This window comes from Aythya marila (genome assembly GCF_965140915.1).
Source record: "Aythya marila genome assembly, chromosome: W".
NCBI lineage: Eukaryota > Metazoa > Chordata > Aves > Anseriformes > Anatidae > Aythya > Aythya marila.
The window spans coordinates 8,441,059-8,465,465 of NC_139081.1; the positions used below are offsets into that span (position 1 = coordinate 8,441,059).

The 24,407-nt window shown below is 44.1% G+C and overlaps 1 protein-coding gene across 1 annotated transcript in view; it reads left to right on the top strand.

Moving 5' to 3' along the window:
* LOC309889543 (zinc finger SWIM domain-containing protein 6-like) overlaps positions 1 to 24,407 on the top strand; it is a gene marked incomplete at its 3' end in the record, with an annotated part of 239,723 nt that overhangs the window by 125,177 nt on the left and 90,139 nt on the right. Inside the window, exon 4 of the mRNA XM_082782392.1 lies at positions 291 to 441. Within this exon, the coding sequence (XP_082638518.1) occupies positions 291 to 441 (151 nt within the window). The remainder of the gene's footprint in view (positions 1 to 290; positions 442 to 24,407) is intronic.

A 24,407-nucleotide genomic window follows, 5' to 3' on the forward strand; every position in this document is an offset into this window, starting at 1 on the left:
AAAATGTCGGCGAAACCTATAGAAATAATAGTCTTGCAGTAGCTTGCATAATGCACCTGTGGATCACTTGTGGACGTGTGTTTGAAGAATTGCAGTGTGATACTGAAATCAAAAATCATTGTTAAAATTGAGAAGGCAGACTTTTTCTACTTAAAAATTTCACTTCAGATATATTAATCATATTTCTTATTTAACAGAGAGGTTGAATGTTTATCACTGCAGCATGTTGTTTGTACTGTGGAGTGTTTTTTTTTTTTTCCCAAGCTTGTATTAAAAGGCTCGTTTCCTAGGTTCGAGAGATGCTAAAGATGAGAGATTCAAATGGAGCTCGCATGTTGACATTGATAACAGAACAGTTCATGGCTGACCCTCGTCTATCACTTTGGAGACAACAAGGAACTGCAATGACTGACAAGTATAGGCAGCTCTGGGATGAACTTGGTAAATGAACAAACTTCAAAATCATCTAGGTCTTCATGTGTATAATGAAGAAACAATTGCATATTTGGGGGTGGAGAGAAACTTTCATGGTACTAGGTAAAACAGGTTAGAGTCTTCTGCAGTTTTGTTTGTTCAGTTAAGGTTGGATGAAACTGAATTTCTGATCTACTCCATGAGACAATTGCAGTCCTCTCAGAAGCATGGTGTGAAACAAGTGCAATTGCAGCAGGTTGTAAGTAACCTGAGGATCTAAAAAGAATAAAACAAAAAGTGGAAATGTACAAAACTGAGGGTAAGTATATAAACCACAGTGCTAAACTGGAAAGGTTAAGGTAAAAATAATTTTGAAAGTAGAGGGAAATAGAAGGCAAAAAGAGGAGATTCATTAAGAGTATGAGAAGATTTCAACAAGAGAAAGCAAAGGTCCATTACATAGCAGGGAAGGAGATCAAATAACAGAGGGCTAAAACAATTAACACTGCTCTACAAGAAAGGTCAGTTGTGATCAGTTAAATGACTTGTACAACATAGAGAGGAATGCAGGCTGAAATGGGCAAGGAATATTTAAACTGGTGAAGTCTGAAGGCACTTGCTTTAAAGTGTTCCAAAACTCAATGGCACAGTTTTGAACTGTTTTTAACTGCTTCAGAAGTTCTCAAAATGTATACAAATTTGTGATAGGAAGGAGAAACAAAAATAACCTGAAGGTAAACGTCACCAACATTTTAAAGGACGGTAAGTAAATGAGAACAATTATATTAATAATAAAATAACCACCAGCATTGCTTTCATAGAGTGTAAGGTACCAGACCAAACTACTATCCAGTTAATGTATAATCATGTAGAAGACAGTGATAAAAGACAACCTGAAATATTTAAAATGCATGGTAAATCTAATTTGTTTCTCTAAAAGATAATAAACTGACTGTGTGCATTGAAGGGATTAATGTGGCATATCTTAGCTGTAGTAAAGTTTTGGATTCTGTCTTAGAGGCATTCTCAGAGCAAGCTGAAGACACACAGTCTAGATGAAATTGCCTTGTGGTTCATAGAACTTCTATTAGTTACCTGCACTTTCATTCAATCTGGAAAGACACTTCAAGTCTACGCTTAGAGGAGCTTGCCCTGAGATGTGTTCTGGCCAACATATCTATTCCTGATATATGTGGCATGGAAGATGCATATATATATGTATTTATATATATATATGTAAATACATATTAAAAACTTGCAGATGATGCCCCATGGGATCATAAACATTGTGGAGAACAGAGCCAAAACTCATAATGGTCTTGGTACATTTTAAAGGTGCAAAATTAAGATAAATGGAATTAAATCAATGCAAAAATAATCCCTTCCTTTAGAAAGGAAAAGTCAAAAGCAAAACTTTTGAACTTTGCACTTGTAAAGTGCACATGACCATGACTGATAGTACAATGTCTAGTGGGGCTAAGACTAGATATAATGTTAGCATAAATTATGTTCATGGTAAATGAAGCATTAAGCTAAAGTCTGTCTAGTTGAGATTATAGACCTCTGTTGTGGTTTACCCTGGCCGGCAGCTAAGCACCACACAGACTTTTGATAACCCTCCCTACTTGCTCACTGGGAAGGGGGGAAAGAATTAGATAGAAATGAAAGCCTGTGAGTAAAGACAGTTTATTAGGACAGAAAAGAAGGGAAAATAATAATAATAATGACAATAGTACTACTAGTAATAATGTTGTCGTGGTTTAACCCATCCGGCAGCTAAACACCACACAGCCGTTCACTCACCCTCCCCCCTCCCTCTCTGGAACGGGGGAGAGAAATGGAAAGTGAAGCCCGTGAGTTGAGATAAAGACAGTTTAATAAGACAGGAAAATAATAATAATAACAAAAGTAATAATAACAATAATAATAATAATAATACAATGGTGATAATAGGAAAATAATAATAATATGTACAAACAAGTGATGCACAATGCAATTGCTCACCACCCGCTGACCGATGCCCAGCCTAACCCCGAGCAGTCCGGCCCCCTCCCCCCGGCTAGCCACCCCTTTATATTGTTTAGCATGACGTCAGATGGTATGGAATACCCCTTTGGCCAGTTTGGGTCACCTGTCCTGGGTCTGTCCCCTCCCAGCTCTTACTGCACCCCCAGCCTGCCTGTTGGCAGGACAGAGCAAAAGGCTGAGATGTCCTTGGCTTGGTATAAGCACTGCTCTGCAACAATTAAAACATCGGGGTGTTATCAGCACTCTTCTCATCCTAAGCCAAAACACAGCATTCCACCAGCTACTAGGAAGAAAATTAATTCTGTTCTAACTGAAACCAGGACATCTATCCACCCCTTATTCCATACCATTTATGTCATGCTCAGGTTACACTCTTTTCCATACATTCTAATTAGTCACCTATAGTAGTCATGGTAGTGATAACATACAGTATTATATAGTAATTAACATGGTACAATTCAGTTCATGGGCTATTCTCAACCAGTATTAAATCTCCTTGAGGTACACACCGAACCTCTCCGTTCTTTTGCATCACCCACCAAGTGTATCCAGGTCCCTGAGCGAAAACAATTCCATGAATAGGTTTGCCTTTTCCTGAGGCAGGAGTAGCCCAGGCTGCTTTACCCAGCATATTTCTTACATGCACTACAGGAACTTTATCCCCATCTACAGTACGTAACAGGTTTGATTGGGCAGGTCCAGCTCGGTTGGCAGATCCCCTAGTATTGACTAACCAGGTGGCCTTTGCCAAATGCGTATCCCAATTTTTGAATATCCCAGCGCCCATTGCTTTCAATGTAGTCTTTAACAGTCCATTGTATCGTTCAACTTTCCCGGAGGCTGGTGCATGATAGGGGATGTGATACACCCACTCAATACCATGTTCTTTGGCCCAAGTGTCTATAAGGTTGTTTGGGAAATGAGTTCCATTGTCTGACTCTATTCTTTCTGGGGTACCATGTCGCCATAGGACTTGCTTTTCAAGGCCCAGGATAGTGTTCCGGGCGGTGGCATGAGGCACAGGATATGTTTCCAGCCATCCGGTGGTTGCTTCCACCATTGTAAGTACGTGGCGCTTGCCGTTGCGGATTTGAGGGAGTGTGATGGAATCAATCTGTCAGGCCTCTCCATATTTATATTTCAGCCATCGTCCTCCATACCAAAGAGGCTTTGACCGTTTGGCTTGCTTGATTGCAGCACATGTTTTACAGTCATGAATAACCTGTGCTATAGCGTCCATGGTCAGGTCTACCCCTCGATCACGAGCCCATCTGTATGTTGCATCTCTACCTTGATGGCCTGAGGTGTCATGGGCCCATCGGGCTATAAATAATTCACCTTTATGCTGCCAATCCAGGTCCACCTGAGCTACTTCAATCTTAGCAGCCTGATCCACCTGCTGGTTGTTTTGATGTTCTTCAGTAGCCCGATTCTTGGGCACATGAGCATCTACGTGGCGTACTTTCACAGCCAGGTTCTCTACCCGAGCAGCAATATCTTGCCACAATGCAGCAGCCCAGATGGGTTTGCCCCTACGCTGCCAGTTGTTTTGCTTCCATTGCTGTAACCATCCCCACAGGGCATTTGCTACCATCCATGAATCGGTGTAGAGATAGAGAACTGGCCATTTTTCTCATTCAGCAATGTCTAAAGCCAGCTGAATGGCTTTCACTTCTGCAAACTGACTCGATTCACCTTCTCCCTCAGCAGCTTCTGCAACTCGTCGTGTAGGACTCCATACAGCAGCCTTCCATCTCCGATGCTTCCCCACAATACAACAGGACCCATCAGTGAACAGGGCATATTTCTTTTCATTCTCTGGTAACTGGTTGTACAGTGGGGCTTCTTCAGCACGGACCACCTCCTCCTCGGATGATATCCCAAAGTATTTGCCTTCTGGCCAGTCCATAATCACTTCCAATATTCCTGGGCGACTGGGGTTCCTATTCGAGCCCGCTGAGTAATCAGTGCAACCCACTTGCTCCATGTAGCATCAGTTGCATGATGCGTAGAAGAGACCCTTCCCTTGAACATCCAGCCTAGTACCGGCCATCGGGGTGCTAGGAGGAGCTGCGCTTCAGTACCGACCACCTCCGAAGCAGATCGAACTCCTTCATATGCTGCCAATATCTCCTTTTCAGTTGGAGTATAGCGGGCCTCAGATCCTCTGTATCCCCGACTCCAAAACTCCAGGGGCCGACCTCGAGTTTCCCCAGGTTCTTTCTGCCAGAGGCTCCAGGTGGGGCCGTTCTCCCCGGCTGCAGTGTAGAGCACATTCTTTACATCTGGTCCTGTTCGAACTGGCCCAAGGGCTACTGCATGGACTATTTCCTGCTTGATTTGTTCAAAGGCTTGTCATTGTTCAGGGCCCCATTCAAACTCATTCTTCTTACGGGTTACTTGGTAGAGCGGGTCTACAATCAGACTGTAATTTGGGATGTGCATTTTCCAAAACCCCACAACACCTAGGAAAGTCTGTGCTTCTTTTTTGTTAGTTGGTGGAGACATAGCTGTTATTTTGTTGATCACATCCATTGGGATTTGACGATGCCCATCTTGCCATTTTATTCCTAAAAACTGGATCTCTCGTGCAGGTCCTTTGACTTTATTTTGTTTTATGGCAAAACCGGCCTTCAGAAGGATTTGGACTATTTTCTTCCCTTTCTCGAAAACTTCCTCTGCTGTGTCACCCCACACAATAATGTCATCGATGTACTGCAGGTGTTCAGGAGCTTCCCCATGCTCTAGCGCAGACTGGATCAGCCCATGGCAAATGGTAGGGCTGTGTCTCCACCCCGGGGCAGCCGATTCCAAGTATATTGGACTCCCCTCCAAGTGAAGGCAAATTGTGGCCTGCACTCTGCTGCTAGAGGGATGGAGAAGAATGCATTAGCGATATCAATTGTGGCGTACCACTTGGCTGCCTTCGATTCAAGTTCGTACTGAAGTTCCAGCATGTCCGGCACTGCAGCACTCAGTGGTGGCGTCACTTCGTTCAGGCCACGATAGTCCACTGTTAGTCTCCACTCGCCATTACACTTTTGCACTGGCCATATGGGACTATTGAAAGGTGAATGAGTCTTGCTGATCATTCCTTGGCTTTCCAATTGATGAATTAGCTTATGGATGGGAATCAGGGAGTCTCGGTTAGTGCGATATTGCTGCCGGTGCACAGTTGTGGTAGCGATTGGCACTTGCTGTTCTTCAACCCTCAGCAACCCCAGAACAGAGGGATCCTCTGAGAGACCAGGCAAGGTAGATAATTGTTTAATGCCCTCTGTCTCTAAGGCAGCTATACCAAAAGCCCACCGGAACCCTTTTGGGTCCTTGCAATATCCTCTTCTAAGATAGTCTATGCCAAGGATACATGGAGCATCCGGGCCAGTCACAATGCGGTGCTTTTCCCACTCATTCCCAGTCAGACTCACTTCAGCCTCCAATACAGTCAACTGCTGAGATCCCCATCTCACTCCACAAATACAGATGGGCTCTGGTCCTTTATAGCTCGATGGCATTATAGTACATTGTGCACCGGTGTCTACTAAAGCCTTATACTTCTGTGCGTCTGACGTTCCAGACCATCGAATCCACACAGTCCAATAAACTCGATTGTCCCTTTCCTCCCCCTGGCTGGAGGCAGGGCCCCCCTAATCCTGGTCAGAATCTTCTTCGTTTCTGTGTTTGAAGGACTGTCTGCTGGAAGTTGGAGCAGCAAACTTTTCAGAGAATCCCTTTTTCTTGATTGTTTTCTTTTGCAACTCACGTACCCGTGCCTCTAGGGTCGCGGTAGATTTTCCATCCCATTTTCTCATGTCCTCTCCATGGTCTCGTATGTAAAACCACAGGGTGGCACGGGGTGAGTACCCACCATATCGTCTTCCTTGTGTGGATGAACGCCTACCCCTGATAGCTGAGACACTGCTCTGTACAGGTGCGGAGGAGAATTATCTCTCTTCAAGTTGGTGAAACTTTTCAGAAAGCTTCTCCCAAGTGTTCTCTTTCGGTTGTTGGACACTGGTTGGTTCAGGTGGGGAAGAAGATAGATTCTCTTAAGTTGGTGGAAGTCTTCAGAAAGTTTCTCCACAGCTGAGACGCAGGCCTGTAAGGAAGAGGAGAGACTTTCTTCGTACTGCCAGAGTTGTTTAGCCACTTCATCCACTGTGGGTTCCTCATCCTCTTTCCAGGCCATTATTGCCAATGAGCTGGCATATGATGATGGTGCACTCCGTACAAACTTCTGCCACATGGGTCGTGTACACCTGACTTCATCTGGATCTTTGGATGTTTGTCTGAGGTCTGGATCCTCATAAATCACCTCCCGTACGGCTAATTCCCTCAGGTACTGGATTCCCTTCTCCATAGTGGTCCACTTGCCTGGTAGACATAAAAGTTCTTCCTTGAAGGGATACCTTTCCCTCACAGCTGAGAGGAGACGCCTCCAGAGGCTGTGAGATTGTGCTCCATCTGCAATTGCTTTGTCAATGCCTGCGTCTCTAGCAAGGGATCCCAGTCGCTTGGCTTCCCTGCCGTCTAATTCCACTCAATTGGCTCCAGTGTCCCAGCATCGGAGCAGCCAGGTGACAAGCTGCTCACCTATACAGCGACCAAAATCTTTTTGCACATCTCGTAACTCACGCTCGTTTAGGCTTTGGGTAGTTACTGTTGATTTTTCGGCATCCTCATCTTCCTCCTCCTGAATCCTTGATGGCCCAGCGTCGTCGTCGTCTCCGTCGTCTCTATACCTAGATTTGGCAGAAGACTCTCTGTGTTCTAAACGACCTGAATCTCTATACCAGTTTTTCACCTTCTCTACAGGGGCAGCTTGCACTGCTACTGCTCGTTTCTCTGACCTTGTTACAGGGTCTGCCACAGAGGTTGGAATACCCTCTGCAGGGTCGACTTGCACTGCTACAGCTCTTTTCTCTGACCCAGCCACAGGAGCTGGAGTGGCTGCAGGAGCTGGAGCAGCTGCAGGAACCGGAGCTGGAGTGGCTGCAGGAACTGGAGTTGGAGCAGTTGCAGGAGCTGGGACTGGAGTAGCAGCAGGAGCTGGAACTGGAGCGGCTGCAGGAACCGGAGCTGGAGCAGTTGTAGGAGCTGGAACTGGAGCGGCTGCAGGAACTGGAACTGGAGCGGCTGCAGGAGCTGGGGCAGCTGCAGGAAGCGGAGCTGGAGCGGCTGCAGGAACCGGAGCTGGAGCGGCTGCAGGAACTGGAGTTGGAGCAGTTGCAGGAGCTGGGACTGGAGTAGCGGCAGAAGCTGGAACTGGAGCAGCTGCAGGAACCGGAGCTGGAGCAGCTGCAGGAGCTGGAGCTGGAGCGGCTGCAGGAGCTGGAACTGGAGTGGCTGCAGGAGCTGGAGCTGGAGCAGCTGCAGGAGCTGGAACTGGAGCGGCTGCAGGAGCTGGGACTGGAGCGGCTGAAGGAGCTGGGACTGGAGCAGCTGCAGAGTCCACCGTAGGGGTCACAGTGGCCGTTGGATCTGTCACAGGGCTTGGAGTTGCCGCAGGGTCTGTCACTAAGTTGATAGCAGTATCAATGGCAGCTCGATAGGCATGAGCCAGGCCCCAGCATGTTACAATGATTTGTGTTACTTTGGAACTGCCAGAATCGTGACACCTTTTTCTCAAGCATTCTGCCAGTTTTTGAGAATTTTGCAGTTGTTCAGGGGTGAATTTCCAAAACACTGGGGGTGCCAACTGCTCTAGATGCCTGCCCATATCCTCCCATACTCCCTGCCACCCACAACTATACTGCCTCCAGGCAGATCTCCGGATGAGCTTCCTAAGTAGTTGTTTAACTTTAAGCAGAACCTGAAGTGCATTCAGGAGGCAGAACAACAAGACTATGCTGGTCTGAGTATCCCAAGGATATTCAATATCTTGGAGAGCTATTGTAGCAAGCTCGGAGGGTAAGAGGGTGGTGAAGGAGGAAGGCAGAGTGATCCAGGAGGATACAGGGGTGGTGAAGGAGAAAGGGAGAGTAATCAAGTAAGAAAAAATATCTTCCCCTTTCCCCTCCACAGATTGACTCCCTAATGGAAAAAAGCAATAGGTATAATTGCTAATAGTTTCCAAGATACAGTTTCCAAAATACAGAGTCGACGATGTTACTGAGTACAAATACCAAGTTAGAGTCATGACCAGATATCTCATCGTCTCATAAGCCATTGCTACAACACTCAGTACCATAATGATCTGAAACCAGGGCCCGGAGAGGATAAACAACATGACAGAGAGCAAATACGGAAAATAATGTACTATAATACTCAATTTGGAAAACAGGCGCAGCAGAGTTGAGATTAAAGCAATCAGCATTGTGACAAGTGACTATTAAGCAGGTCTAATACTTACACCAATTTTAGTTTAACACACTCTGGTCAGATCTGCCGTTATCTCAACCTTTCGAGCCCCACGTTGGGCGCCAAAAAGACTGTCATGGTTTAACCCGGCCGGCAGCTAAACACCACACAGCCGTTCACTCACCCTCCCCCCTCCCTCTCTGGAACGGGGGAGAGAAATGGAAAGTGAAGCCCGTGAGTTGAGATAAAGACAGTTTAATAAGACAGGAAAATAATAATAACAAAAGTAATAATAACAATAATAATAATAATAATAATACAATGGTGATAATAGGAAAATAATAATAATATGTACAAACAAGTGATGCACAATGCAATTGCTCACCACCCGCTGACCGATGCCCAGCCTAACCCCGAGCAGTCCAGCCTTTCTCCCCCCGGCTAGCCACCCCTATATATTGTTTAGCATGACGTCAGATGGTATGGAATACCCCTTTGGCCAGTTTGGGTCACCTGTCCTGGGTCTGTCCCCTCCCAGCTCTTACTGCACCCCCAGCCTGCCTGTTGGCAGGACAGAGCAAAAGGCTGAGATGTCCTTGGCTTGGTATAAGCACTGCTCTGCAACAATTAAAACATCGGGGTGTTATCAGCACTCTTCTCATCCTAAGCCAAAACACAGCATTCCACCAGCTACTGGGAAGAAAATTAATTCTGTTCTAACTGAAACCAGGACAAATGTGTACAAACAAGTGATACACAGTGCAATTGCTCACCACCCACTGACCGATGCCCAGCCTAACCCTGAGCAGCCCGTCCCCCCACCCCGGCCAACGCCCATATTAATTGTTCAGCAATTGTTCACTGAAGCATTAGACTTTCACACTGGCCATATGGGACTATTAAAAGGTGAATGAGTCTTGCTGATCACTCCTTGGCGGTCTAGCTGATGAACCAGCTTATGGATGGGAATCAGGTAGTCTCGGTTGGTGTGATATTGCCGCTGGTGCACAGTTGTGGTAGTGATTGACACCTGCTGTTCTTCGACCCTCAGCAACCCCACAACAGAAGGGTCCTCTGAGAGACCGGGCAAGGTAGACAAGTGTTTAATGCCCTCTGTCTCTAAGGCAGCTATGCCAAAAGCCTACCAGAACCCTTTTGGGTCCTGGAAATATCCTCTTCTAAGACATTCTATGGCAAGGATACATGGAGCATCCGGGCCAGTCACACTACGGTGCTTTTTCCACTCATTCCCAGTTAGACTCACTTCAGCCTCCAATACAGTCAACTGCTGGGATCCCCCTGTCCCTCCAGAAATACGGATGGGTTCTGGCCCTTTATAAGCTTGATGGTATTACAGTACACTGTGCACCTGCATCTACTAAAGCCTTGGGTCTGACATGCCAGGCCATCGAATCCACACAGTCCAATAAATTAAATTTTCCCTTTCTTCTGCTGGCTTGAGGCAGGGCCCCTCTGATCCTGGTCATAATATTCATTACTGTGTCTGGGGGACTGCCTGCTAGAAACAGCAAGTTTCTCAGAGAAACCCCCCTTTTGTCACTGTTTTTTTTTGCATCTCAAGTATCCATGCCTCTAGGGTTGGGGTAGATTTTCCATCCCATTTTCTCATGTCCTCTCCATGATCACGTAGGTAAAACCACAGGGTGGCACAGGTAGTACCTGTGTACCCACAAAATCTTCTTCCTTGAACAGAAGGATGCTTGACCCTGATAGCTGAGACACTGGATTGTACAGGTGGGGAAGACGATAAATTCTCTCTGAGTTGGTTGGAAACTTCAGAAAGTTTCTCCAAAGTATTCTCTTTTAGTTGGTGGAACTCTCGAGAAAGTTTTTCCACAGCTGAGATGCAGGCCTGTAAGGAAGAGGAGAGACTTTCTTGGTACCACCGGAGTTGTTTAGCCACTTCATCCACTGTGGGTTCCTCATGGTCTTTCCAGGTCATTACTGCCAGTGAGCTGGCATATGATGATGGTGCACTCAGTACAAAATTCTGCCACATGGGTGCTGTACACTTGACTTCATCTGGATCTTTGGATAGCTGTTTGTTGTCTAGAGCCTCATAAATCACCTCCCCTACAGCTAATTCCCTCAGGTACTGGATTCCCTTCTCCACAGTGGTCCATTTTCCTGGTTGACATACAAGATCTTCCTTGCAGGGATACCTTTCCTTCAGCCCTGACAGGAGATGCCACCAGAGGGTGAAGATTTGTGCTCCTTTTCCAATGGCTTTGTCAGTGCCTGCATTCCTAGCAAGCGATCCCAGCCACCTGGTTTCCCTGCCCCCTAATTACAGACTATTGGCTCCAGTGTCCCAGCACTGGAGCAGCCAGGTGACAAGGTGCTCATCTGGACAACGACTAAAATCCTTTCAAATATCTCGTAGCTCATGCTGGGATAGGCCTTGGGTAGTTACTGATGCTTTTATGATATGTTCCTCTTCATCTCCTTTGTGTGATGGCCCAGACACTGCGGAGTAGCCTATCTCGTCGTTGTCTTCCTCCCCAGTCTGAGTAGGAGTTCCTCTGCGTTCTAAATGACCTGACTTTCTCATCCATTGTTTCATCATGGTTACAGGGGCAACGTGCACTGCTACAGTCCATTTCCCTGACCCAGCCGCTGGGCCCATCGCAGCGGTTGGAACAGCCACAGGGCCCCTCATAGGGCTTTGAACGGCTGCTGGGCCAATCACACGGGTTGGGACAGCTGCAGGGACCGTCACAAGGTTTAGAACAACCACTGAGCCTGTCACCATGGTTGGAGTTGCTGCAGAGGCTGGAGTGGCCGCAGGAGCTGGAGAGGCCGCAGGGCCCCTCGTAGGGGTTGGAGTGGCTGCAGGGTTTGGAGTGACCGCAAGGTCTGTCACTAGGGTTATAGTGACATCAACTGCAGCTTGATAGGCATAGACCAGACCCTAGCACGTTGCAGTGATTTGTGTCTTTTTGTAACTGCCAGAGTGATGACACCCCTTTTTCAAGCATTCTACCAGTTTTTTAGGATTGTGCAGTTGTTCTAGGGGTGAATTTCCAAAACACTGGAGGTGCCCACTGCTCTAGAAACCTGCCCATATCCTCCCAGACTTCCTGCCACTCACAACTATCCCGCCTCAGGACAGATCTCTGGATGGCATTCCTAAGTAGTTGTTTAACCTTAAAGAAAACTTGAAGTGCATTCAGGAGACATAACAACAAGAACATGCTGGTCTGAGTATCCCAAGGATATTCAAAATCTTGGAGAACTATTGTAACAAGCTCAGAGGATAAGAGGGTGGTGAAGGAGAAAGGGAGAGTGAACAAGTGGGAAAAAATATCTCCCCCAGTCCCTTCCATAGATTGTCTCCCTGACGAAAAAAGGCAATAGGTGTAATTGTTAATAGATTATGAGATATGGTTTCCAAAGTATGGAGTTGACAGCAGTACTGAGTACAAATACCAGGTTCATCTCATGACCAGCAATTTTATCATATCATAAGCCATTGTTACACCGCACAGTAACATAATGATCTTAAACCAGGCCCTGGAAAGGATAAACAGCATGACAGGGAACACATACAGTAAGTAATATGCTATATAACTCAATTTGGAAAACAAGCACAGCAGACATGAGATCAAAGGAATCGACATTGTGACTAGCAACTATTAAGCAGGTCTAACACTTGTACCAATTTTAGTTTAACACACTCTGGTCAGATCTGTCGTTATCTCAACCCTTCGAGCCCCACGTTGGGCGCCAAAAGGACTGTTGTGGTTTAACCTGGACGGCAGCTAAGCACCACACATCCGTTCGCTCACCCTCTCCCCTCACTCTCATAGATGGGGGGAGAGAATTAGAAGGAAATGAAAGCCTGTGAGTTGAGATACAGACAGTTTATTAGGGCAGAAAAGAAAGGAAAATAATAATAATGATAATAGTACTATAATAATAATGTGTACAAAACAAGTGATGCACAATGCAATTGCTCACCACCCGCTGACTTATGCCCAGCCAGTCCCCCAACCCTGGTCAGCCCCCCCATATTAATAGTTCAGCATGACATCTGATGGTATGGAATCTCTTCTGCACCCCCAGCCTGCTCGCTGACAGGACAGAGCAAGAAGCTAAAAAGTCCTTGGCTTAGTGTAAGCACTGCTCTGCAACAATTAAAACATCAGTGTGATATCAACATTATTCTCATCCTAAATCCTAAACACAGCACCCTACCAGCTACTAGGAGGAAAATTAACTCTGTCCAAGCTGAAACCAGGACAACTTCTGTGGTGGAAAGCCTTAATATCAGAGCAAGAAAAGCTCTGTTAGAAAGAGTATAGATATAACTACTTTGCCTTACGTGTAACAACTTTTTAGTATGTCATTTTTATGACACTTCAGCTTGAGGAATAGTACCTTTTGCCAAACAGAGCATGTGCTTAGCTGGACATACATGCAGTGAAATTATATCCTACCGTACTGAAAATTGTAGGGTCTCATGCTTCGTTGCTTATGTGGGTTGAGCTGGTAGGTGGTGGGAGAGACAGAAGTATGTTCTCTATCTGTTACCTGTAGCAGTCTTACCACATGCTGCCAATAAACATTAAATGGTTATATTAAATCTTCTTGTTTCATCTGTTTCATATTAGCTGCTGCCAAGAAGATGATGTTATCTGAAGGTGAAAGAAGTGGAATCTATCTGCTTCCAGCATCAAATAAGCAATATTTTAGATTAATTGAATTGATTAGTTTACCTCTGTTTAATCAGAATTATTCTTGCCACTTCCAGAAAGCTACAGTGCAATCTCCAGCTTCACCACTATTTCAACTGCTATATTTTAATCTGAGGCAGACCCTGCTGTTTCAGTCCTGCACTGTTCTATCTCCTCTAATAATATCAAAATATTTTGATCCTGTAACAGTTTCAATTGCAAATACATTGCAATCACATTGGGTATGTAGTAGGCTAAAGGCAGAACACAACTTGGTTCTTCCACCTCCAGCTTGTGTTCATGGTGCTAAAGTGTTCATTTCTTCCCCACACTGGTAGGTTTCCTTCCACTCGTGCTTAGCAAGTTCCATGAAAAATGCTCTTAATTGGATGAATCTCTCCAGCTTGACTCCTATCTTGTGCGAAAAGTACGAGCTGCTGCAGTATTTTTGCTAGGATCTCACATGAGTTTCACTCAAGTTAAACATCCCTTTTTCCAAGTGAAACATGTATCTGTAAAGAAATGTGAATGTTCAAAAGTCAAAGGAGGTTTTAATGGAGGCCAGAGTTGAAATAGCAAACTACAGAAGAATGAGCAGGATATCCCTGGAAACCCACAATCTGTGCAAGTAGTGGCAGAAAGAACTCAGACATGGGGTTAAATGATGATGATGGTATCATCATGTTCTAAAATAATGTTGGTTTCCTGTCTTGTCATAATCTTCTAGGCTGTCAGGGAACTAAAATATCAATAAAGGGAGTGGAACAGGCCTTTGCATACTTCTTGTATTATCTGTTCAGAGTAATCTGAGAGTAGCATATATGTATGTGTTTTTAAAAAAAAATCACTTTATCTACAATCTCACATTTCATGGGTAGGTAGCAATTTAACATTGTAGTTATGGAAGATTTTAAGACATATAAAGTATGTAAATATAGACTGCTTAATAAAGGCTTGTTTCCTTGCTCTGGTATGCTGTCTGCCAACTGCCAGGCATATGGCCACTTTGTCAGTTCCACCCTGGCATAGGTTTTTAAACATATTTAAATAACATCAGCTTTGCTCCTCGACTGGGTCACTTGAGCCTTTCATTAAACTTTAATTGTGTTGTGGTTTAACCCAGCTGGCAGCTAAGCACCACACAGCCATTCACTCACCCTCCCCCCTCCCTCTCTGGGACGGGGGAGAGAATGAAGAAAATGAAGCCTGTGGGTTGAGATAAAGACAGTTTATTAAGACAGGAAAAAAATAAAAATAAAAATAATGATAATAGTACTACTAATAATAATGTGTATAAAACAAGTGATGTACAATGCAATTGGTCACCACCCGTTGACTGATGCCCAGCCTATCCCCGAGCAGCCTGTCCCCCTGCCCCGGCCAGCCCCCCCCATATTAATTGTTCAGCATGACGTCAGATGGTATGGAATACCCCTTTGGCCAGTTTGGGTCACCTGTCCTGGGTCTGTCCCCTCCCAGCTCCTTCTGCACTCCTAGCCTGCCCGCTGGCAGGACAGAGCAAGAAGCTGAAATGTCCTTGGCTTAGTGTAAGCACTGCTGTGCAACAATTAAAACATTAGTGTGTTATCAACATTCTTCTCATCCTAAATCCAAAATATAGCACCCTACCAGCTACTAATAGGAGGAAAATTAACTCTATCCTACCTGAAACCAGGACAAATTGCAAGGCAATTTGGCAAGGGTACTGGAAGGACACACTGGTCTCTGATCTGTTTCTACTGAAGTAAATTGTGTTGACTTCAGTAGAAGTCAGATTGGGTTTGAGTGTTCAAAGATGCTGATTTAAAAAATAATAAAATAAGTTAAAATACTTCACATCTAAGTGTAAGCCTGGCAATTTTCTAATATAAAGTCCTAATTCGGTAAGCAATTTACAGTTCCAATGGTCTCAAGTTAACTATGTGTTGTGGTTTAACCCGGCTGGCAGCTAAACACCACACAGCTGTTTGCTCACCCTCCCCCCTCCCTCTCTGGGATGGGGGAGAGAAATGGGAAAGTGAAGCCTGTGAGTTGAGATAAAGACAGTTTATTAAGACAGAAAAATAATAATAACAATAATAATAATAACAATAATGATGATAATAGTACCACTACTAATAATGTGTACAAACAAGTGATGCACAATGCAATTGCTCACCACCCGCTGACTGATGCCCAGCCTAACCCCGAGCAGTCCAGCCCTTCTCCCCCCGGCTAGCCACCCCTATATATTGTTTAGCGTGACGTCAGATGGTATGGAATACCCCTTTGGCCAGTTTGGGTCACCTGTCCTGGGTCTGTCCCCTCCCAGCTCTTGCTGAACCCCCAGCCTGCCCGTTGGCAGGACAGAGCAAGAAGCTGAGATGTCCTTGGCTTGGTGTAAGCACTGCTCTGCAACAATTAAAACATCAGCATGTTATCAGCACTCTTCTCATCCTAAGCCAAAACATAGCATTCTACCAGCTACTAGGAAGAAAATTAACTCTGTCCTAACTGAAACCAGGACACTATGGCTTTTTTTTTTTTTTTTTGAAGTCTTTAGATCAAGATCAAGAGGAAGAATATAATAATTCTGCTCATATTTTTCCCCTAGTGTATGTCAAAGAATTGGTTGAGCTAAATGTTACTTACAGAACTCTGAAGGTGCAGTATTGGAAGTATCATGATTACAAGCTGAAGCTGTAAGCCTTGTTCATACACTTGTCATGGTAGAAGAATGTATATGTGACTTAAGTGATGCACTGGTGAACACTTCCAATTTGTGACAGTAATATGTGAATGCACTTTTCAGAGTTTAGAGCTGAGCTGGAATTCTGCACTTTGTTGTTGTATAAATGATGTCTTGGTAGTTAAATTCCACATGCTGATCTTTAGATGTTTAACTCTCAGCAACCATGGTTGAAGACTTCAGTCTACTGGAATGATTAATTATCCGAAGCCCCTTGGTTTGCCTTTTAATTAATTTGCATTGACAAAATGGAGGAATATGGAAATGCACAATAAATATCTGCTGATGCCTGTTGAACTGAGATCTCTTATTTCAAGGAAAGGTCAGTTAACCTTTGTAGTTTAGAGGGAACAACATGCTCCGTGCAATCTTACTACAGCAGTAATTCTTTAATATTCATACATCAAAATTAAGTAAAAGTCGCTTGTGGCCTACAAAAGTAAAAATATTTCTTTAATCAAAAGGTAAAATTTGACTTTGTGCCCCAGCACAGGGATCATGATGACTGCAAAGCTCTGCTTTGAAATTAAATGTTGAGCACTGCCAGATGCCAGATATTGAGAAAAAGCTGGGTTTTGTTGGTAAATGGGATCTCCAAGTTAATTGGTGTTTTCTGCAGGCTTCTGGATGTGAAATGAAATTGAAAGGCATTTAGCCACATGGATAATACAGGATCTGAATACAAATGTCACATATCACCATCAGGGCCCACTGTGAAACAAGCATTCTCACTCAGACACTGCACTATCACAAATCATTTAAATATGGTGATTACATTTAAACTAAAAGCCCCATTTGCCTTTTACTGCAGTTTAAATGTTCTCTTAGTAAAAGCTAAGTGACAAATTAAATGAAAAAAGTGACCACATTTTTAAAGCTGTAAAACTTTAATGCAACATTTTATTGCTTCTCATTTGCCACAAATGAATCATTATACTTGTCAACCCTAAACCTAGCCATAATTGGAGTACCTACTGTTATCAAAGTGAGGCCGCTCTTGAGACAGATTAATAAAGTTGAAACTGTTAAATTAAATCCCAGGAGTCTGATCTGTTGAAAGCAGTCGAGTAGAAGAATATAAGACACAAGTATCTACTGCTTGGAACAGAGATGGAGCCCAAAAGTCTGTGAACATGTAGATTACAGGATCAGGTTATTATCATTATTTATTTATTTTTGTGAACTACAATTTTCAGTATTATAGAATCATAGAACCATAGAATCACAGAATCATTAAGGTTGGAAAAGACCTCCAAAATCATCTGGTCAAACCATCCCCATACCACCAATATCACCCACTAAACCATGTCCCTAAGGTCCAACTTTTCTTTAAACACCCCCAGGGATGGTGACTCCACCACCTCCCTGGGCAACCCATTCCAGTGCCTGACTACTCTTTCTGAGAAGAAATGGCTCCTTATTTCCAACCTAAAACTCCCCTGGCGCAACTTGAGGCCATTCCCTCTAGTCCTATCAGTGGTTATCTGCGAGAAGAGGCCGACCCCCAGCTCCCTATAACTTCCTTTCAGGTAGCTGTAGAGAGCAATAAGGTCTCCCCTGAGCCTCCTCTCCTCCAGACTAAACAACCCCAGTTCCCTCACCTGCTCTGCATAAGACTTGTGTTACAGACCCTTCACCAGCTTCATAGCCCTTCTCTGGACATGCTCCAGGTCCTCGATGTCTTTCTTGAAGTGAGGGGCTCAAAACACTATTTCTGATACAAGCCAGGATGCCATTGGCCTTCTTGGCCACCTGGGCACACTGCTGGCTCATGTTCAGGCAAACATTGACCAACACCCCCAGATCCTTTTCCTCTCCACAGCTTTCCAGCCACTGTGCCCCAAGCCTGCGGTGTTGCATGGGGTTGTTGTGACCAAAGTGCAGGACCTGGAACTTAGCCATGTTGAACCTCATCCCATTGGCCTCTGCCCATCGATCCAACCTGTCCAGGTCCCTCTGCAAGGCCTTCCTACCCTCTGACATTCTTTCCCCGAACTTGGTGTCATCTGCAGTCTTACTGAGAGTGCACTCAATTCCCTAATCCAAATCATCAATAAAGATATTAAGGAGGATGGGCCCCAACACCAACCCCTGGGGAACTCCACTTGTGACCAGTCGCCAGCTGGATTTCACTCCATTCACCACTCTGGGCCCGGCCATCCAGCAAAGAGTGTACCTGTCCAAGCCACGGGCTGCCAGCTTCTCCAGGAGAATACTGTGGGAGACCATGTCAAAGGCCTTGCTGAAGTCTAGGTAGACTATGTCAACAGCCTTTCCCTCATCCCCCAGGCGGGTCACCTGGTCATAGAAGGAGATGAGGTTGGTCAGGCAGGACTTGCCTTTTATGAACCCATGCTGGCTGGGCCTGAGCCCCTGGTTGTCTTGCACATGCTGTGTGATTACACTGAAGATGACCTGTTCCATCACCTTTCCTAGCACCAAGGTCAAGCTGACAGGCCTGTAGTTCCCCAGGTCCTCCTTACGACCCTTCTGATAGATGGGAGTCACATTATCAAGTCTCCAGTCACCCGGGACCTCTTTGGATGACCATGATCTGTGATAGATGATGGAAAGAGGCTCAACAATCATATCCACCAACTCCCTCAACACCCTTGGGTGAATCCTTTCTGGCCCCATGGACTTGTGACAGTCCAGGTGGAGTAGCAGGTCTCTAACTGTTTCTACCTGAATCACGGGGGATTTCTTCTGCTCCCCATCCCAGACTTTCAGTTTGGGAGGCTGAGTACCCCGAGGATAAGTGGTCTGGCTAGTAAAAACAGATGTAAAGAAGGCATTAAGAACCTCATCCTTTTCCTTATCCTCAGTAGTCATGTTCCCCCCTGCATCCAGGAAAGGATCGGGATTCTCCTTGACCATCCTCTTACCGTTAATATATTTATAAAAACATTTTTGTTATCTTTAACTATAGTGGCCAGGTTGAGCTCGTGCTGGGCCTTAGCCTTCCTGATTTTTTCTCTGCCTATGCTAGCAACTTCCTTGTACTCTCCCTGAGTTGCCTGTCCCTTCTTCCACCGGACTTAAATTCTCCTTTTCTTCCAGAGACTCAGCAGAAGTTCCCTGTTATAAGTATCTTTATATCTTCCTGCCTGTCTTTGCTGTGAAGAAACTTCATGTAATATGCATGTTTCATTTTAAATTGTTAAATTTTAAATAATGCTTCTTTGATTCAAAAACCACTGACTTTTTTCTGATACAAGTTTATATTTATCTCTAGAAAATACCAAGTTTTATTCTTTTAACCTTAACTAAATGAAGCTGTTCTCCATCTATTTTTCTATCTCAGGCATTCCTCCCCTTTGCGATTAGAGAGACAAACTTGTATGAATGGGACATGCCAGCTGTTCTTAACAGATTCTCTCTGCTTAGTACTTAAGGGAGGGGAGAAAAGGACAGAAGCAGCTAGGGTTATTGCCAATATGCTCCTAGAGAAATTCTTCCTGATGCCAGATTTGGTGACTACTTCAGGGCTGCCATGAAAAACAATCACTAAAGTTAAGCATTCATTACAGTTTTTGTGCTCTAACACCATTTCTCTGAAGCTGCATATTTTGTGCAATCCCTTTTTAGGATCAGCTTTACAGCAGAAATATGCTCTTTTCCCCATATTTTGTGCTATTTCTGAAATGGTATAGCAAAGCTGTAATTTTCAGATTTGAGTGCTAGGCACATAGCCATATTTACATGATTACTTTGTGTATCTGAAATTCTAATTGAATCATGTTCTGTCTTAATGTTGAAGAGAGTATTAATGCCCCACACCTTCAGAAAATAAAGTTACCTTAAAGTTTCTTAGTTCATATGAATCAATTGCACATATTACATTTTGGGCTTGAAGTGAAAGCTGTAGGAACATCCATGTTGCTCCATCATGAGCTTTCTAGGTGGAGTGATAGTTTAGATATTTGTCTCTACAACTGTATCATATTCAATAGGCTGTCCTTGCTTAAATGGTAATCCTTTTCTTACTGTTGATTTGTTTAGTCTTAGCTGCCGTGGTGTGGTTGCCATACAGTTACAAAATGTATACCTGCAGTTCATGCACTTAAAGTTGCATCTGCTCTTTCACAGAATAAGCTGTTAATATATATCAGTGCATTTGCTACTGGAGGCACTAAATTAACAATACTTCCGAGTTAGCATCACAAGATCGTTTTGCTGCTCTAAGGCCTGAGTTATGGATGATAACTTAAAGAAACTGCTGTCACGACCCTAGAGTGTCTCAATTGTTGTTGTCACCTTCATTTCCCCAGTGAATGAAACCAGGCTGCCATTCTGTAGAGATGAATTCTGTCTGTCTTTTCTGAGGGTGATTTCCTTCCTCCTTCATTACCAACAGTAGATTACTGGCATCTGCAGTAATGCACTTAGATGTACGCAAGTTGATGGGGCTGGTTGGGTTCCACCTGAGGGTACTGAGAGAACAGGAGGAAGAGATGGCCAAGCTGTTTTCCATCATTTATCAACAGTCCTGGCTTTCGGGGAGGTCCCAGTCGACTGGCGGATAGCAAACGTGATGCCCATCTACAAGAAGGGCCAGAGGGTAGACCTGGGAAACTATAGGCCTGTTAGTTTGACTTCAGTGCCAGGGAAGCTCATGGAACAGATTATCTTGAGTGTCATCACGTGGCACTTGCAGGGCAAGCAGGCGATCAGGCCCAGTCAGCATGAGTTTATGAAAGGCAGGTCCTGCTTGATGAACCTGATCTCCTTCTATGACAAAGTGACGCACTTAGTGGATGAGGGAAAGGCTGTGGATGTGGTTTACCTTGAATTCAGTAAGGCTTTTGACACTGTTTCCCACAGTATTCTCCTACAGAAACTGTCTGCTCATGGCTTGGACTGGCGTACGCTTCGTTGGGTTAAAAACTGGCTGGATAGCCGGGCCCAAAGAGTCGTGGTGAATGGGGTTAAATACAGTTGGAGGCCAGTCACTAGTGGAGTCCCCCAGGGCTCGGTACTAGGACCAGTTCTCTTCAATATCTTTATCGATGATCTGGATGAGGGGATTGAGTGCACCCTCAGTAAGTTCGCAGATGACACCAAGTTAGGTGTGTGTGTCGATCTGCTCGAAGGTAGGAAGGCTCTGCAGGAGGATCTGGATAGGCTGGACCAATGGGCTGAGGCCAACTGTATGAAGTTTAACAAGGCCAAGTGCCGTGTCCTGCACCTGGGGCGCAACAACCCCAAGCAGAGCTACAGGCTGGAAGATGAGTGGTTGGAAAGCTGCCAGGCGGAGAAGGACCTGGGAGTATTGTTTGATAGTCGGCTGAATATGAGCCAGCAGTGTGCTCAGGTGGCCAAGAAGGCCAACGGCATCCTGTCTTGCATAAGAAACAGTGTGGCCAGCAGGACTAGGGAAGTGATTGTCCCCCTGTACTCGGCTCTGGTGAGGCTGCACCTCGAGTACTGTGTTCAGTTTTGTGCCCCTCGCTATAAGAAGGACATGGAGGTGCTTGAGCGAGTCCAGAGAAGGGCGACGAAGCTGGTGAGGGGTCTGGAGAACAAGTCTTACGAGGAGCGGCTGAGGGAGCTGGGGTTGTTTAGCCCGGAGGAGAGGAGGCTCAGGGGTGACCTTATTGCTCTCTGCAGGTACCTTAAGGAGGCTGTAGCGAGGTGGGGATTGGTTTATTCTCCCTTGTGCCTGGTGACAGGACGAGGGGGAATGGGCTAAAGTTGCGCCAGGGACGTTTTAGGTTGGATATTAGGAAGAACTTCTTTACCGAAAGGGTTGTTAGGCATTGGAATGGGGTGCCCAGGGAAGTGCACCATCCCTGGAGGTCTTTAAAAGACGTTTAGATGTAGAGCTTAGTGATATGGTTTAGTGGAGGACTTGTTAGTGTTAGGTCAGAGGTTGGCCTAGGAGATCTTGGAGGTCTCTTCCAACCTAGATGATTCTTTTATTCTGTGACATATTTTTTTCTGACTATTCCCACTATGCAATGGAGTATTTGCAGCTGCTCCACTTTTTTGAAGAATGAGAGATATTTCCCTCCATTTTTTTAATGAATATCTTGTTTTGTTCTTCTCAAACTTTACAATTTTACATCTTCCTTGGAAAATTAAATGTGAGAGGAATTCATTCATCAATTTAAGTAGAGGTAGGGTAGTGCATTTATAGTTAGTAGACACACCAACTTTTGTTCTGACAATTGTCAAAGTTTCTGAAAGTAGATTGTGACTGCTGAGAGTGAATTACCAGTTAAAATAATTGATAAGATAGCTAATCTCTTCTGTGGGCAAGAGTATACTTTGTGTTCACCACCTAGCTGTAAATATTGATAACTGCTTAAAAAAAAAAATGCAAAGAAACATGATAAGATGCTCAGAAAAGAGCATTTTTGTATTATTTGTGCTAGTATTAGCAACACTTTTATCTTTAATGGATTGTTTGTGAGCAAATGGATTCATTGTTTTGTGAATGTTAGGGAAATTAATCAATGAGGTTAATTTGCAGGTGCTTTTTACTTTCCCCTGCATTTGTGGATTAATAGCTCATACCTTGCAATAGTGATCAGATATGGATATAGGGTACTAGAAGTGCATAGAAGGGCATTTAATGGACATGTGACAGATATTTAAGTGCTGTCTTAGGAAGACTGCAGTGTCAAGCAAATTTCAGTTCTTTTTGAAACCCTTTGGTAAAATGGCAGGGTGTCTGTTATGGAAATTTATAAAGCAAACTATAAAAAGCAAAGACCAGAACAAAAGGCTCATTCAAAATGACAGACGTGCTTGGTTAGTTCCTATTTCCATTATGCTAGAAGTTGAAACATAGGAAGCCCAGAGCAGTTTTCATTACTTGACACAAACAGATAAGAGTATGTAGTTGATGACAGCTTAAAATAAAATCTCAGAATGTAAATACCTGTTTCAGTTGAATACATGCGTGACTTTAACCCTTGGAGCAGAGCTATGCAGTGAGAGAAAGGAAGACTTAAGGAACTAGATGGGGTTTTTTTTGGTCCTAGTGTTACACCTATACTACTTATAATGCACATTTGGAGTTCAGTGTGCAGAAGGGCAATGATTCCCTTTTGCCATCAGTGCTGTAGGTAATCTATTACATTAATGAACCAGCTAGGGTGAAATGCATGGGGAGTGATTATACTATGATACACAATGCAGTCAGCATGAAGCACTTTTGAGACCAATACATCAAAGTTTAATTCAGTAATATAATGAATTAGAACAAAATGAAAGATTCTGTACTCCAAGAAACACAGCACCCATAGCAAGCCCTTTTTTTATTTTTTTATTATTTTTTTCTTTTTTTCTGAAGGCTGTATAGAGAAACCAGAGTGCATTAAGGAATTTTTTTTATGAATAAAATTGCTACTTGGATCCAACTGAATACTGTGAATACTTTTCCTTGGGGTTCTTATCGAGGAGAGAGCAGTATTGAAGTGCTTTGCCTTTCTTCACTATTCCATAAAAGCAACTATTTAATTGGAGCATTCTCCATTGTGACTCCTGATTATGCTTTGTTCTAACCGAGATCTCTCTATGCCTGGAAGAGGAAGATGGCTTTGCCAGTCATTCTGAAGGCACTTTTCCTTCTTGTTAAGAATCAATACATAATATACACTGCCTTCTTTGAGGTTTCCAAGTGGCTGTCCCAGTGAAAGTGCGTATCTGTTTAAAATCAATATGTAAACCACTTTAAAATCCTTTGGTGAGCCTTCTATTTTAAAAGGGTCATAGGTTCTTTCTCCTATTATTGTTTCTATTCTGTCACTCCCAGTGCTGGAAAATGATGCTTTTGTAACTGAATTGATGAGGCTCAAATGGGACACAGTGGCAAGTGTGCTGCAAGTGCTGAAGCTGAGTTGTCTGTTGCACAAAGGGAATGATCTTGATTACCTGGTTCCATTTTCTTTGAAACAATAAAATGCAACTAAACTGGTAGCTTGGGGGGTTACTTTTAAAGAAACAGATATGCATTAATGGAAAGAGCAAAGAAATTTCAAAGTAGATGTGAATCTGTTCCTTGCAGATTTTACTTTTGCAAATGAACATATTGATCTTAAGTATATTAAATGTAAAATTCCAAGGCAAAGTCCAAGTTTCAGCTACTGGTTGCATGGTACTAAAAATGAGGAAACACTGACCCAAGTTTAGTTACACAGCATCCCTGACAAGGAAGCATGATATTTTATTGAAAAGCAGATTGGGAGGAATGAAATCAGTCACCCAGAGGAGTAAAATATAATGGGATTTCT